The sequence below is a fragment of the Lampetra planeri genome, chromosome 15, assembly GCF_965212315.1.
Source record: "Lampetra planeri chromosome 15, kcLamPlan1.2.h2, whole genome shotgun sequence".
In the NCBI taxonomy this organism is placed as follows: domain Eukaryota; kingdom Metazoa; phylum Chordata; class Hyperoartia; order Petromyzontiformes; family Petromyzontidae; genus Lampetra; species Lampetra planeri.
Window position 1 is genome coordinate 1341280 of NC_136121.1, and position 17149 is coordinate 1358428.

A 17149-nucleotide genomic window follows, 5' to 3' on the forward strand; every position below is an offset into this window, starting at 1 on the left:
CGTAATTAATCGCAGTAACAGTCCTATTTCTGAAGGTTTGAAATCCGTTTTAGTTAAAGGACTAAACTTTGCAGTCACACCTAGACACATACCAGTTAATGATATAATTGCTCGAGTAGATGTAGCTCTCAAGGGCTTGAGTCACATCGCTGCAGACGTAACAAGATCTGAAATCTCTGTAACCCTCAAAAACGCTAAGATGCCAGCTAGCAACATCAGCAAAGATGAGCGTTTTGAATTAGCTCAATTAAAAAAGAGGGATGACATTGTCATCCTCTCAGCCGACAAAGGCAATGCCACTGTCATCATGGACAAAATAGAATACAACAACAAAATTCAAGAACTACTCAACGATGACAGCTATACAAAAATAAAAAGAGACCCCACCAACAGCCTCGTCTCCAAAACCAACAACATCATTTCTGCTTCAACCGCATTAATTGATCAGACCAAACAGTTCTCGTTGAAACCTTCTGCAGCCAGGCCACCAAGATTGTACGGCTTGCCAAAGATACATAAAGAAGATACACCTCTTCGTCCCATTGTCTCTACTATCAACTCCCCCACTTACAAACTGGCTCGTTTTTTGTCCGAAATCCTACGGCCTTTCACTGGAAAAACCACCTCTGCAGTACTAAACTCTACTGACCTGGTATCGACAATCAAGGGGATTGCCCTGTCCCCAGACGACCTGCTTGTCAGTTTTGATGTGGTTTCCTTGTTCACCAAGGTGCCTGTGCCTGACACCATCGCAATCATTGAAGACTTGGTTCATCAAGGACTGAATGCTGGGGTACCCCCCCTGGTGAGACACTGCTTAACCAATACATACTTCACCTGGAATGGAACCTTCTACAAGCAAATTGAGGGCACCCCAATGGGCTCCCCCCTATCTCCGGTTGTAGCCAACATCTTCATGGAGAAATTTGAGACGGACGCCATCCAGACTGCCACTCTACGCCCGACCTTATGGAAGAGGTACGTAGACGACACTTTTGTCATCTGGCCACATGGCCGGCCTGCTCTAAACCAATTTCTCGACCACATCAATTCCATACACCCAGCCATCAGATTCACCATGGAAGTCGAAAATGATGGCAAGCTACCCTTTTTGGATGTCCTAATCAAAAGGAGACCTGATGGTTCAATGAGCCACTCTGTCTACAGGAAAGCCACCCACACGGATGCTTATCTTAAACCGGATTCCCACCACCATCCATCCCAGAAGAATTCCCTCATCAAGACTCTATATCATAGAGCCCAATGCATCTCCGACCATGAACACATTTCCAGTGAACTCAAACACGTACGCCAAGCTCTTAAGGCTAATGGTTACTCCGACTACACAATCCGCAAAGCCATCACTCCAACCATCAAGAAGGATCCTGTTGAGGAGCCTTTCAAGACCATCACCTTACCCTACATTGCTGGGGTCACAAAAAAGATCTCCAAAATCCTGATTAAACACAAGATCCAGGTCCGATTCAACACAGTACATAAAATCCGTGATCTGGTACCGTCTGTAAAAGATGTGGTTCCAGACATACAGTACCCTGGTGTCTACAAACTAAGTTGCCTCTGTGGTAGCAGTTACATTGGGGAAACCAAACGACATGTCTCAGACCGCATCCGTGAACATAAAGCTGACCTGAAACACGGTAGGACAAACACCTCAGCCGTGGCAGATCACTGTTACAACTCAGTGGGCTCACATGACATTGACTTCTCCAAGACAGAGGTTCTCTGCAAGCCATCTGGCTATCATGAGAGATTCGTTCATGAGGCGATCCACATATACAAACACAGAGACAATTTTAACCGAGAAGATGGATTCTGGCTTAGCAATCACTGGAAGGACGTAATAAACCATTTCGATACACATTAGGGTGGGTAGAATAATACATAGTGTTATATTAAAATGTATAAGGTATAGGGGTGGTTTATAGCAATACAGTATGTAATTTAATGTTGGGTTTACCTATTGCAGTATATAGTACGGTATAGACGCGTGTGATGTAAGAGAATAAAGTTTAGATGGAAGCATATTATATAATTTTTTTACAACGTAGAATTTTTTTATGTATTACTTACTGTTAGTAACTCAGCTTATTGTAGAGTATAGTAAGTATACTGATGATGCTATGTAGTTTATACTTTAGTTTGTTATGCAGTTTATACTTTAGTTTTTTACGTGGTTGTTTAGTAACTGCAGCTACATACTATTAACATTCCTTTCCTTTGTTAATGCTACCCCCCTCCCCCCCCCCCCTTTGATGCTGCTAATCCTGCATAATGCACGGGCATAGTATTGATTTGGAACCCCCCCCGCCCACCTCCTACGCATTTTCCATATGCTGAATTCCTCTTGATATGCAAATTATTTTGTTTAGGCGCTCTTCTTCCCACCTCCCCCCCTCTAACCCAGCTTAAATATACGCTCCAAGCTTGGAGGTGCTTCATTCTTCGCCTGAGGACGGCTGCTTGCGTTGTGGCCGAAACGTCGTGAGAATTGTTTTATTATGTTTTATTTTTATTATTTTATTACTTCCCTTCTAGCATGGATTAGTGGTACATATAAGATTCTCTTCCAATCCACAAATGTAACAAATCAGCTCCAATGCATCAGAGTGGAATAGCCTAACAACAGCAAAATGAGACTTAAGATGTTGTCTTCTTCGCCTGGTATGCATTGCATGGGTTCGATCCTGACCCTGACGCCTGTATATTTGGAATTTGCATGTATTCTTTTCGGAGTCCTCCACTTTCCCTCTACACATTTAAAATCATGCGTTTAGAGTATTTGGCTGCAATAAATTGCCACTTCATTGAGCTATCATTTGTCGCTGGGTCACTTCTGAAAAATAGCTATAGAGCTCAGTGGGCCTTACCTGGTAATATACAAATTATTTAGTTTAGTTATAACTCAATAAGAGTTTGAGAAAAACATTAAAGCCTCTCCATTCGCGGATTTTTCTTTTGCGAAATTTTATTATTCGCGATTTTATGTGTATACCAGTTTAACTTACGTCCGTTTTCCCCTTCAACTGTGGCAACAACACATCATAGCGGAGGTGTATTCTACTTGCGCGGTACTGTGGTCGATTGTGGCTCATGTGCCGCCATCTACAACGCTGAAGTTTTTACTCTTCTTTATGCGCCATTTGCCTTTTGCGCTATTTTTACCTTACTTGTGGTGTTTTTTTCCATTTAATCATGGGAGTCTAAAGGTCAAGTGAGTGGAGTGAGTGTAAAAGGCATAAAAAATTGATGAGGGTAGCTCAAAAAGTAGAGTTGTTGGCTAGACTTGCTCGTGGTGATCACTTAGCATCTTTATTTAGATTGCAGGAGGAATCCGATGAGCTATGAAGCTCTTTTTCACATATGTCCAGTATGGGCTGGTCAGCAAATTACAACAGCAAACAATACAAAAACACGAAAGGAGTGTAAAATAGAGAAAACTAGCAGGAAGTACCCAGCTTTGCTCAGGGGAAAATATATATTTCAAAACTTGTCTTCTCTTAATATATACATCCACAAAGACTAAGCTATTGTGAAAGCCCGGTGTTCCGTTTGTCTGTCCATTTGTTCGTCAACAAAATTATAAGAGCCTTTCAAAAGTCCTGAATCAAAAAGTTAAAGAAAGTGGGGGTAAATAGTTGATCTAGGTTTCCAAAAAATGTCCACACCTCCCCCCTCCAAAAACCTTTTTACCCTCCTCCACCCAATTTTATTTTGTAGGCATATACTGTATACCTACACACCCTACATACATTAGTCAGTAGTATCTAGTGACTCTATAGTAGTACCTACTGACTTTAAAGTAGACTGGTGGCCTGCAGTTTGGACCGAGGTGACACTGCAGATATTTGTGTGGAGTAGAGGCCGACCGAAACTAAATTTCTGGTTTCGGCCGAAAACGAAACCAGACCGAAAGTAAAAAAAATACTTTCGGCCGAAACCGAAAGTAAACCGAAAGTTAACTTTTTGGCTTCGGCCGAAACCGAAAGTATGCCGAAAGAGGCCATTTGCCAACTTTCGGCGCCGAAACGAAACCAAATTTCGGTCGGCCTCTTGTTTGGAGGTGCTTTGTTGGAGGTCCTGTAGCTGAATGAATAGGACATCAGATGGTTTAGCTTAACATGCAAGCAGTGCGTGTTGAAATCATCATCTAAGATTTGTTTTATATCCCATTGGTTATAGTGTGTCCAATTAACTATCCCATTGTTTACTGGTTATTTTTTTGTAAAAGTGCATAATAGATGGTATTTTAATCGTTTTAATGATGCTTTTTTACTTTAAAATTTAATTGTTAGTCAGTTTTACATTCTATACTGATGGCTGGTTTGGGAACAATTGGGAAAATACAAGTTGCCTGCATTATAGAATTATGCAACTTAATTATTTTAAATAAAAGGCATGAAATTGGTTGGGAACTATTTTAAGCAGGGTGCAGGAACACTGTAATCCTAGCTTTTTGTTTTCACCAGGATTAATAATAACTGTATACAAAATCAAATGCTGTTTAGTAGCATGGATGATAGAATGTCATTCTCTTTTAATGTTTGATGTTGGTGGCGGGTTTTAACAGTGTGCAATCAGAATGAAACGTGTTCCACCATTGGTGGAGAATGTCAGTACACTGGTGAGGGGTGCAAAAGAGGAATGTATATCATCAACAAGTGCCCTGGAAAAGACCACTGCCGGTGCTGCGCCCGTGAGTATCTCCAAGTCTGCATTCATGGCGATAGATTTAGAAGTGGAGCCCATAGCCTCAGTGACATGTTGTATGTGTCTTGATTTCTGGTGGGAATGAGACCAGAAAAGGTCAGAAAGGCTGCCTTCCTATTCAAACTGAATACCGTTCAGCCTGCAGGACTGAATGAAAGCCTGACCTTCATTTAACACATGGTATTATTATTGAGTGCGATATTTATTGTATCCCTCTATGTAATCCAACGTGTGCTTCAATTGGTGTAACCTCCGATTGAAGCACGCATTTGTTACATTACAATTAATTTACCAGTGAAAGTGGACAGCAAAAGCTAAATTGATAATCGTTTTTAACTTGTCTCCCATAAATTCCTCTACCGCGATCCATATTTGGGTTTGGATTAGTTTATGAAAAAATATATTAAACCGAATGACATCAACACTAATCAGTTTAACACGTAGGCTTCCGCGACCAATATTATTCATAATAAACGTTTTTGGGTTAGATCTCTTTATTTATAACCTCCACTGGCAAAAACTAATTAAAGAATCCATTGAAATTGAGGGAAATAGAAATAACTTTAATCGCTCTGACAGCTACAGGCTTACTGCGGCCTGGAAGCGTATTATGAAATAATACAATTTACATTTCCTTATAGGGGAAACACATGCTAATTAACTGATTACTAACGTAGCATACGTAGCATATAATTACAATAACACACATTACAACTCATTACTAATCATAACAATTGACTGATTACCAATATATTATATAATAACAATACTCCCCCACCCTGCCTGAAATCGTTGCACCTGCATGAGTTATATAATGACGTCACCCTGCTGCTCTATTTAAGAAAGGGAGCAAGTGAGGGCTTCACCATTCTGGCGAATTTCCCGATGATGCTGGATGTAATTACCAGCGAAACGTCGTACTCAAAAACTGTAAATGTTGTGGATTCACTCTTCAACACACCGGTGGGCTAAAGTAGTGAACTATTTGTCTTTTGTCAACGTAACACTTTTTTGCTGATTGGCTGTGTCGGGTGGTGGAGGGTTACGACACATTTATAAATAACGCGATCTAACCCAAAAACGTTTATTATGAATCAACACTAATGATAAGAATGTTGGCATGAAACTACAAATATCTATCATTGTATTGGCTATGAAAACCGACGATTTTAGTTCCTGCACCCTGCTTACAAGGTTCATGTATTTGTAACCTTTGAAAGTGCCTTTGATCCAAACATTTATTGAGAGGCACTGTAATCCTATTGAAATAAAAATGTTGCTCAGGAATGCATTATTAAGAGCTTTATGCAAAATGTTTCATTTACCTTAATGCAATATAGTTACTCACAATGCAATGTTTCATTACCATTTTTATTGTACTCTGAATGCAAATTAGTTTAATTAGTAATACATGTTTGGTTATTGAAGGTTTTGACTGTTACTCAGTAGCTGCTAATAGGTATGCAAAATGACAAATTGTTCAGGATTTTTTGTTATTCTCATCAGACCCCATATATAAAAGGCAGTCTCCAACTCTCATCGACTCTATCTCTCGAGTCTATCTGCTATGCAGAAAGATCATTTCCCAAAACGTTGCCTATTGTGTTTTTTTCCTTTAAGGCAGTGTGAGAAGGCAATAGACCAACATAGAAAGCGGTTTCGTAGCATGTAAGATCGCACGTCATTCTGTTTAAATACTTTTACTGTGCTAACAGCATGCCAACAAAGTATCAACTGTACGGAAAGTAATGGAACGTGTCAGTACACTGGCGAGGAATGCAGAGGCACATACGTCGAGAAGCAGTGCCCTGGCCCAGGTCACTGTCAGTGCTGCAGACGTGAGTATCTAAAAAACTAAATATGTATTCATTTAGACACCACACTAAATGAAATGAGCAGATAATAGTTTGGTCTGAAATGATAAGAGTGAATAATCAATTGTATGTCACACATTTATCAATATATTCAATATAATTAGAAAACAGTATTTTCGTACGCTATTTAAATGTTACAAATCTACTCTGATGCAACAGATTTGGATCACATGACAGCAAAATGGTATTTAATGTATTTGCAAACATTTCAGAAGGCCATTTTGGTACAACTCATTTCTTTGTTCAAGTTTCACTTATTTGATATTGTGAAAGACATTGCTTCTTCAAGTGTGACATACGGCACTTCCTCCTTTATCTGAATAATGTTTTGAGTCATCGGACGTAATTTTTTCTACGCTATAAAAATACTGAGTAGAATTTTTCCACTAACTTAAACAATTATCCAACCACAATCGAATTCAACCACCACTGACAGCTGTCTCCAGGCAAATTAATCTTGCCACAACTTGACAATTGGCAAAAACTGGTCCAAACCGAGTATCTTCCACAGGCACTGAGAGACCACTTGATATCTTGACTGAACCTGACCCGGGCCATTGCCTCTCTACAATCCAGTCCTTCCAAGTACCCTATTCTGGCCACCACCTTATCGTCATTTCGCTACAATGACCCAAGCCTATCGTAATGAATCCTATGTCATCCTCAGCTAGATTCCCTCGCTTCCCTTCACTCCCTCCACTGGCTTTTTTCACCAGCAAGGTCAGCTACAAGATTTCTTACCTCTGCCGCCGTACATTTACTTTCAGTTATCCACTGTATATTTCTTAACTCTTGTCACCCAGTACTACAGCACATGGTAGAACACTGCAGTGTGAATCACAACCTCCTAAATATGCCAGGGACTAGGACCATCACTGCTAGGTGTTGTTTCTCTGTGGCAGCCGCCTCCCTCTGGAAAGCAATCCTGCTGGATATTCGCAGCAGCGTTCAATCTACACATTTTCAAAGAGACTTTAAGGCCCTCCATTTTTTGCCCGGCTTTTGAGTAACACCGGGCTTGGCTCTGTGCCTAAGAGTCACGACCAATTATGTCTGTGAAATGTCGTGTGCACAATGTTGCATTATTATTACGGATGCATTGGAAACAATTGGGAAAATGTAAGTCGCCAACTTGAAGAAAGTTTATTGTTTAATGACAAAGTGTTCTTATCTGTAAAATTGTCTACACTTTGCTCTTTTTTTCACCAAAACTGAAAAAGGCATGATGCAAAATAGAATGTGTTTTATAGCACGGAGGATTGTATGTCATTGTTTTAATATTTGTGTTGCTGCTTGGGGGGGGGGGTTAACAGGGTGCAAACAGTATAGTAAAAAGTGCTCCAGCCGTGGTGGAAAGTGTCAGTACTCTGGCGACAAATGCGATGGCGGATATGTCAAAGGGAAATGCCCTGGAGGAGACAACTGTCAGTGCTGCCTCCGTGAGTAGCCACAAGCCTGCATTCATGCATGGCACACAACACTAAGTGAATGAGCAGATAACACATTCCTGCGGAGGGAGCTGGTAGTAACGTTGGGTTGCTCGGTCAATGGCCAGGGTCAACGGCGGCGTGGTGTATTCCGTAAATATGCCCGACTGTGAGGGCGGGCACAAGCCGGCGTGAGTAGGTTACACGTTCCTTTGGACTGGGCAGGTAGGAACTTGGTTGGACAGCGCGGCGTTCAGGTGGGGGGGGGAGTTGGATGAGTGGGCATGTTTACCCTTCCCCTCCACCCTCCCCACCACTGGCCCTTCCCCACCCTCCCCTCTCCACCCAGCCCCACCCACCCCTCCCATATTTGGAATGCACGACAGACAGAATAATCCCCCCGTGGGCTGGTGTAACCCAGGAGGTTACTACCAGAACTAGATTTGTCTTAATGGGACAGATTGAAATGAAACAGCTCCTACTTACTAATTCACAATAACCCCCCTATTTGCTACTTTCATCTTCCCATTTATTGTTATGATGTATTTTAAGTACAGTATTGAGTTGTGTTGCTTGATTTCAAGTTTATTTGTTTAACCAGGTGAGAATTCATCTCTTGATTCTGCATAGAAGATTTATTCTGCTGCCTCATATATTTGAAAGCTAAATAAAGGGACCAGGGGCCCTTACCACCCCTACGTTATCGCGGAGTTATCTTGCGTATATCCCATAAGGAATCGGAGACTGGACAAGCTTTGACCTATGCAAGTTATAGAATGGCATAGGCCGTTTGGTACTCAGGCTCCAGGTCTCTACATTTCTTGAGCTCAGCAGTCTCCAGAATGTTATAATTGAAATGTTTTTATGGAACAGAGATGCCTTGGGTGGTGTAATTAAGAAATATTTGTAGATTCAGAGCAAATGAGATGTAATTTTGCTGTAATTTAGGATGCGTGGATGTAGCATGTGTGATATTAATAGTATATGAATTCAACCAATTGCTATGCTTTAAAGTTTAACTAATGAGGGATTAAAAGTGGATTAAAAGTGAGACTATGGGTTTATGTTTTGCCTGTCAACATATTGGAGGTTGGGCAATGCTCCCCTCACGCCGAGTGGCTGTGGCTTACCGATTTCTCCCCTTTCACGTGATGGGACTGGATGTAGCCTGTAAGCAGAATGGAACGTGTCAGGCGCTTGGTGAGACGTGTCAGGACAAGAACAACCCGAACGTGACATGCGATGGAAAATACTACACAGGCATGTGCCCCGAGGACGCAAAAAACTGTCAGTGCTGCATTGGTGAGTTATAAATAAGTCTGAATTATTACATTAAACACAGCACTAAGTCATATGACCTGAGAATACTTTGGTCTATTCTTAAAATGTACTGAGAGTCAATTTAGCATTCTATAATGAGGGCTGATTTGGAAACAATTGGCATAATTTAATGTACATCTATTCTAGACTCATGCAACACCATTATTTTTAATAAAAGAAATACAATGAGTTGTGGACTGTAAAATGAATGTTCGTCTGATATGACAGATATTTTTTCCAAGCAAAATGATATTTTTTTTTTCTTTTTTACATCGGGACTAAAATAACTCTATGCAAAATATAACCAAAATGTGGAATTAGTGTGTATTGTATCTGTACTTGCCACATAGCTATGGTTATGTATGTATAATAATCCTTCTGAGACGGCTTCGGAATCGGTCCTTTTTATTTCCACTTCCACAATACACTTTAATCACACACTCTCCGTTGCTGGCAGACAACAGAGAGCGGGCAGACTTCACACCAAGTCCCCACCGCGCACGTGGCACCCAGAGCCCCCGTACGCGCGTGGCTCTTGCTCTTATCGTTCCCCAGTCTGCTCTTGATCGTTCTCTCTCTCTCTCTCTTAATCCCTTCGTCACGTGGTACCCCCCAGCCAATCCTCCGTAGACAGCATTGACCGTTCTCGATGGTTCCCTGTCAATCCCGGGACCACGCCTCTGATCCGGCTCCCCATTAGCTGGGGCCCTGAATGTCCAGGCCACTCCCCCCTGCTAACACGCCGTGATGACGCAGAGGCCATGCTCCCTGTCTCAACCCTTATTGGCTACAAAGCAGGACCGGCAAGCCAATCCCCACGTGAACCCTCTATGGCTGTTATTACATATGCATCTGTGCTTTAAGCAAAAGGGCCATTTTTGCGTGATTCATAATGTGAAGGACAAAACATTTATCTCGAGTAAATTTGGCAGGTTGTTTGTCTCTCAGGATGAGGCCCTCCACTAATTTTTATTAGATTTGTTTGGGTAGTTATTGCCACAGACTATTTAAAAAAGCGATGATATTGATTCCATTGAAAATCACGACGTTTATATGCGCATGACTAGTGCCAAGATTTCAAAAAAATAATCATCAAAAATTGCCAAGTTTGTATAGCAGACTTCAAAGATTAAACGTTTTGTTTCAATATTTCTAAGTTCTACCATTTGTTTAACAAATAAACGTCTTCCGCACACGTGCAGCACACACATACATACATATATTTGCACGTGCTGAGTGGGTGCAAGAGCGCGGCTGCATCTCAATAGCAATGGTATCAACAACAACCGCTATTCACCACGAAGTGGCGGTGGACATCACCACGGCACTTTTACCAGGCTAGGTGCACGTTCACTGACAGGTCACGGGATAGACCCAGATGCCGTGGGTTGACTGAGGTTACTGGCAGGTGCACCCCCTGTGCCCCCCACCGTGCCAATTGGATGCGTTAAATAGGCTCGAAGTTCTGCCCATTGTGAGTGTCGCTCCCGTGGTTTTCGTTGTTGTTGGGGGGCGACTGCCTCCAACTTCCCAGTAGCATGCTTTACAAGCCTCCTCTATAAAAGCCGATCTTGACACCACTAGTACCAGTCATCAGCAAGTCCAATTAGCTACAGATTCTCCTGTACCGCTTCAGCCAATTTCTTTTCTAGCCATGCCATGCCTGTCTAGCCCACTCTATCCGGCCAAATGGAAGCTGCTTGAGCATATGGGCTACACACGTACAGTGCAAAAGAGGTTCAGCATACATACATACATGAGCCAGCCAATGCAGCCTCGCCTGCCAGAAGAGCTCACTGACAGGACTGTGTCCAGATCTTTCAAGGATGTTAACTCTTCACACCATCAAGTCTGGTTAAACCCAGGATGGTTCATAGGCAGGCCAGCCTGAATGTTTAGAAATGGTGCAGACGTTTATTTACCCTTTAAGAATTTTTACATCACCAATTCTACAATGATACAGGATGGAGTCGTAGGAAGCCAATTCTGATGTAATTTGTGTAATGAGAGAGAACAATGGGTGGGGGGACTGAGTCATAGGTCCCAAACTGGAGACTCAGAATTTACAGTCTGTGTAATACAAAAAATAATCCTCTTTCATAACATAAAGGAAATAATGTAAAACTAATTTAATATTTCTACTTTTGCTGGGTGCTAACAGAATGCAAACAGAATATAACGTGTTCCATATTTGGTGGAGTATGACAGTACATTGGTGAGAAATGCAGAGGAACGTACATCCCATACCAGTAAACCGAAAGTTCAAAATTTACTTTCGGCCGAAACCGAAAGTATGCCGAAAGAGGCCATTTGCCAACTTTCGGCGCCGAAACGAAACCAAATTTCGGTCGGCCTCTTGTTTGGAGGTGCTTTGTTGGAGGTCCTGTAGCTGAATGAATAGGACATCAGATGGTTTAGCTTAACATGCAAGCAGTGCGTGTTGAAATCCTCATCTAAGATTTGTTTTATATCCCATTGGTTATAGTGTTTCCAATTAGCTATCCCATTGTTTACTGGTTATTTTTTTTGTAAAAGTGCACAATAGATGGTATTTTAATCGTTTTAATTATGCTTTTTTTTACTTTAAAATGTAATTGTTAGTCAGTTTTACATTCTATACTGATGGCTGGTTTAGGAACAATTGGGAAAATACAAGTTGCCTGCATTATAGAATTATGCAACTTAATTATTTTAAATAAAAGGCATGAAATTGGTTGGGAACTATAATAAAGATTTTCTTTTGGTATGACGGCGTTCTTTCCTTGCAAAATTATCTCAGGTTAGCTTTTTGTTTTCACCAGGATTAATAATAACTGTATACAAAATCAAATGCTGTTTAGTAGCATGGATGATAGAATGTCATTCTCTTTTAATGTTTGATGTTGGTGGCGGGTTTTAACAGCGTGCAATCAGAATGAAACGTGTTCCACCATTGGTGGAGAATGTCAGTACACTGGTGAGGGGTGCAAAAGAGGAATGTACATCATCAACAAGTGCCCTGGAAAAGACCACTGCCGGTGCTGCGCCCGTGAGTATCTCCAAGTCTGCATTCATGGCGATAGATTTAGAAGTGGAGCCCATAGCCTCAGTGACATGTTGTATGTGTCTTGATTTCTGGTGGGAATGAGACCAGAAAAGGTCAGAAAGGCTGCCTTCCTATTCAAACTGAATACCGTTCAGCCTGCAGGACTGAATGAAAGCCTGACCTTCATTTAACACATGGTATTATTATTGAGTGCGATATTTATTGTATCCCTCTATGTAATCCAACGTGTGCTTCAATTGGTGTAACCTCCGATTGAAGCACGCATTTGTTACATTACAATTAATTTACCAGTGAAAGTGGACAGCAAAAGCTAAATTGATAATCGTTTTTAACTTGTCTCCCATAAATTCCTCTACCGCGATCCATATTTGTGTTTGGATTAGTTTATGAAAAAATATATTAAACCGAATGACATCAACACTAATCAGTTTAACACGTAGGCTTCCGCGACCAATATTATTCATAATAAACGTTTTTGGGTTAGATCTCTTTATTTATAACCTCCACTGGCAAAAACTAATTAAAGAATCCATTGAAATTGAGGGAAATAGAAATAACTTTAATCGCTCTGACAGCTACAGGCTTACTGCGGCCTGGAAGCGTATTATGAAATAATACAATTTACATTTCCTTATAGGGGAAACACATGCTAATTAACTGATTACTAACGTAGCATACGTAGCATATAATTACAATAACACACATTACAACTCATTACTAATCATAACAATTGACTGATTACCAATATATTATATAATAACAATACTCCCCCACCCTGCCTGAAATCGTTGCACCTGCATGAGTTATATAATGACGTCACCCTGCTGCTCTATTTAAGAAAGGGAGCAAGTGAGGGCTTCACCATTCTGGCGAATTGCCCGATGATGCTGGATGTAATTACCAGCGAAACGTCGTACTCAAAAACTGTAAATGTTGTGGATTCACTCTTCAACACACCGGTGGGCTAAAGTAGTGAACTATTTGTCTTTTGTCAACGTAACACTTTTTTGCTGATTGGCTGTGTCGGGTGGTGGAGGGTTACGACACATTTATAAATAACGCGATCTAACCCAAAAACGTTTATTATGAATCAACACTAATTATAAGAATGTTGGCATGAAACTACAAATATCTATCATTGTATTGGCTGTGAAAACCGACGATTTTAGTTCCTGCACCCTGCTTACAAGGTTCATGTATTTGTAACCTTTGAAAGTGCCTTTGATCCAAACATTTATTGAGAGGCACTGTAATCCTATTGAAATAAAAATGTTGCTCAGGAATGCATCATTAAGAGCTTCATGCTAAATGTTTCATTTACCTTAATGCAATATAGTTACTCACAATGCAATGTTTCATTACCATTTTTATTGTACTCTGAATGCAAATTAGTTTATTTAGTAATACATGTTTGGTTATTGAAGGTTTTGACTGTTACTCAGTAGCTGCTAATAGGTATGCAAAATGACAAATTGTTCAGGATTTTTTGTTATTCTCATCAGACCCCATATATAAAAGGCAGTCTCCAACTCTCATCGACTCTATCTCTCGAGTCTATCTGCTATGCAGAAAGATCATTTCCCAAAACGTTGCCTATTGTGTTTTTTTCCTTTAAGGCAGTGTGAGAAGGCAATAGACCAACATAGAAAGCGGTTTCGTAGCATGTAAGATCGCACGTCATTCTGTTTAAATACTTTTACTGTGCTAACAGCATGCCAACAAAGTATCAACTGTACGGAAAGTAATGGAACGTGTCAGTACACTGGCGAGGAATGCAGAGGCACATACGTCGAGAAGCAGTGCCCTGGCCCAGGTCACTGTCAGTGCTGCAGACGTGAGTATCTAAAAAAAAAAAATCTGTATTCATTTAGACACCACACTAAATGAAATGAGCAGCTAATAGTTTGGTCTGAAATGATAAGAGTGAATAATCAATTGTATGTCACACATTTATCAATATATGCAATGTAAATTAGAAAACAGGTACAGTATAAGATGTCTTTCACACCAGGGTAATGCCGAGCACCGAGTGTCACACAGACCACCGCCTTGTCCGCTGAAAACTCAAACTCAGCTTCCACTTTAAGCCCAAACCAAAGAAAGGTAGCGCCCCGAGGAAGAAGCTCAAAGTCTGCAGCCTTCAGTCTGCCGCGTTGAAAGCAGTTTTCCAAAAAGCCTACGATCTAGGCTAGAGGAACCGAGCTGCCTAGCAGACTCGCCTCCGGTTCCTGAAGTGCTGTGGGACCGCATAACAACTGTTGTTCTGCAAACATCTGAAGATACCCTCGGATTCTCCACGAAGAAAAACAGATTGGTTCGATGAGAACAACTTAGAAGTCCAGGAGCTGTGGTCAAAGAAGAGATCAGCACACCAGGCCCACCTGGCCCAACCATCCTGCCCGCATAAAAAAGCAGCCTTCCGCCTGGAATGCAGCACCCTCTAGCGCAAGCTTCGAGAGATTCAGAACGAGTGGTGGACCATCCTCGCAAGTAAGAACTCAGGTTTACGCTGATACTGGCGACTACAGGGGATTCTACGAAGCTCTAAAAGCGGTATATGGCTCATCATACCAAATCCTGAGCCCCCTGCGGAGTGCAGACGGGAAAGAACTGCTCACTGAAAAGGACTCAATCCTGAACCGCTGGTCTGAGCACTTCTACACGCTATTCGATGCTAGCCGCTCAGTCCAAGAACCAGCGATTGACCGCATCCCACAACAACCAGTGAAAACTGAACTGGATGTGGCACCAACATTACAAGAGACTAAGGAAGCCATTAAACAGCTGAAGAGTGGTAAAGCTGCAGGAGTTGATGGCTTACCTCCTGAAGTATGAAAGAACGGAGGCCCAACACTGCACACCAAACTCCATGAATTCTTCATCCGCTGCTGGGAGCAGGGTAAACTCCCTCAAGCCCTCAAAAATGCAGTCATCATCACCCTGTACAAGAACAAAGGGGAGAAATCAGACTGTTCCAATTATCGTGTCCGTCGCTGGCAAAATCATCGCAAGAGTACTGCTGAATAGACTGGTACCCGCAATAGCTGAAGATCACCTCCCAGAGACCCAGTGTGGCTTCAGAGCCAACTGGGGAACCACAGGCATGGTGTTTGTCCTGAGGCAGATTCAGGAGAAGTGCCGGGAGCAAAACAAACATTTCAGAAGGCCATTTTGGTACAACGCATCTCTTTGTTCAAGTTTCACTTATTTGCTATTGTGAAAGACATTGCTTCTTCAAGTGTGACATACGGCACTTCCTCCTTTATCTGAATAATGGTTTGAGTCATCGGACGTAATTTTTTCTACGCTATAAAAATACTCAGTAGAATTTTTCCACTAACTTAAAAAAAATTATCCAACCACAATCAAATTCAACCACCACTGACAGCTGTCTCAAGGCAAATTAATCTTGCCACAACTTGACAATTTGCAAAAACTGGTCCAATCCGAGTATTTTCCACAGGCACTGAGAGACCACTTGATATCTTGACTGAACCTGAGCCGGGCCATTGCATCTCTGCGATCCAGTCGTTCAAAGTACTGTATTCTGACCACCACCTTATTATTTCGCTACAATGACCCGGGCCTATCGCAATCAAAACTACCCTGTATTCACACATTCTAAGCAGCATCAATTTTCCAACCGTTGAGCATCTACTCGCCAAATCCCTCTCCATCTTATCCCCTTCACCCAACTCATCAGCTTGAAGCTGATCACCGTTGGACAAACTGGCCCCGCTCAAATCTCGATCTTCATCAAGTAAAATGAAAACTCTCAACGGTTGCGATAAAATCTTGCCCACGTAATCCTTGGCGTATGTCATCCTCGGATAGATTTACTCGCTTCCCTTCACTCCCTCCACTGACTTGTTTTCACCAGCAAGGTCAGCTACAAGATTTCTTACCTCTACCACCGTACATTTACTTTCAGTAATCCACTGTATATTTCTTCACTCTTGTCACCCTGTACTACAGCGTGTGGTAGAACACTGCAGTGTGAATCACAACCTCCTAAATATGCCAAGGACTAGGACCATCACTGCTAGGTGTTGTTTCTCTGTGGCAGCCGCCTCCCTCTGGAAAGCAATCCTGTTGGATATTCGCAGCAGCGTTCAATCTACACATGTTTTTTCAAGAGACTTAAAGGCTTTCCCTTTTTTGCCTGGCTTTTGAGTAACACCGCTCTTGGCTCTTTGCCTCAGAGTCACGATTAATTATGTCTGTGAAATGTTGTGTGCACAATGTTGCATTATGATTACGGATGCATTGGAAATAATTGGGAAAATGTAAGTCGCCAACTTGAAGAAAGTTAATTGTTTATAGTGTTCTTATCTGGAAAATTGTCTACATTTTGCTCTTTTTTTTACACCAAAACTAAAAAAGGCATGATGCAAAATAGAATGAGTTTAATAGCACGGAGGATTGTATGTCATTGTTTTAATATTTGTGTTGCTGCTTGGGGGGGGGGTTAACAGGGTGCCAACGGTATAGTAAACAGTGCTCCAGCCGTGGTGGAAAGTGTCAGTACGCTGGCGACACTTGCAATGGCGAATACGTTAACGGTGGTGAATGCCCTGGAGGAGACAACTGTCAGTGCTGCCTCCGTGAGTATCCACAAGCCTGCATTCATGCATGGCACACAACACTAAATGAATGAGCAGATAATAGATTGGTCTTAATGGGACAGATTGAAATGAAACAGCTCCCACTAATTCAGAATAACCCCCCTATTTGCTACTTTCATCTTCCCATTT

The 17149-nt window shown here is 41.6% G+C and overlaps 1 protein-coding gene and 1 long non-coding RNA gene across 3 annotated transcripts in view; one reads left to right on the plus strand and one right to left on the minus strand.

Annotated features, from left to right (window-relative positions):
- The window catches only part of LOC144722591 (uncharacterized), a 46039-nt gene that overhangs the window by 12247 nt on the left and 16643 nt on the right, over positions 1-17149 (plus strand). For both annotated transcript variants that reach the window (XM_078600809.1, XM_078600810.1), the window contains 7 exons: positions 4589-4714; positions 6444-6566; positions 7916-8041; positions 9197-9331; positions 12252-12377; positions 14107-14229; positions 16871-16999. In XM_078600809.1, the coding sequence (XP_078456935.1) occupies positions 4589-4714; positions 6444-6566; positions 7916-8041; positions 9197-9331; positions 12252-12377; positions 14107-14229; positions 16871-16999 (888 nt within the window). The remainder of the gene's footprint in view (positions 1-4588; positions 4715-6443; positions 6567-7915; positions 8042-9196; positions 9332-12251; positions 12378-14106; positions 14230-16870; positions 17000-17149) is intronic.
- On the minus strand, positions 14138-15611 carry LOC144722594 (uncharacterized). The gene is made up of 3 exons (XR_013586066.1): positions 15431-15611; positions 15217-15335; positions 14138-14237 (listed from the first exon to the last, which is right to left on the minus strand). It is a non-coding gene; the product is annotated as an uncharacterized LOC144722594 (long non-coding RNA).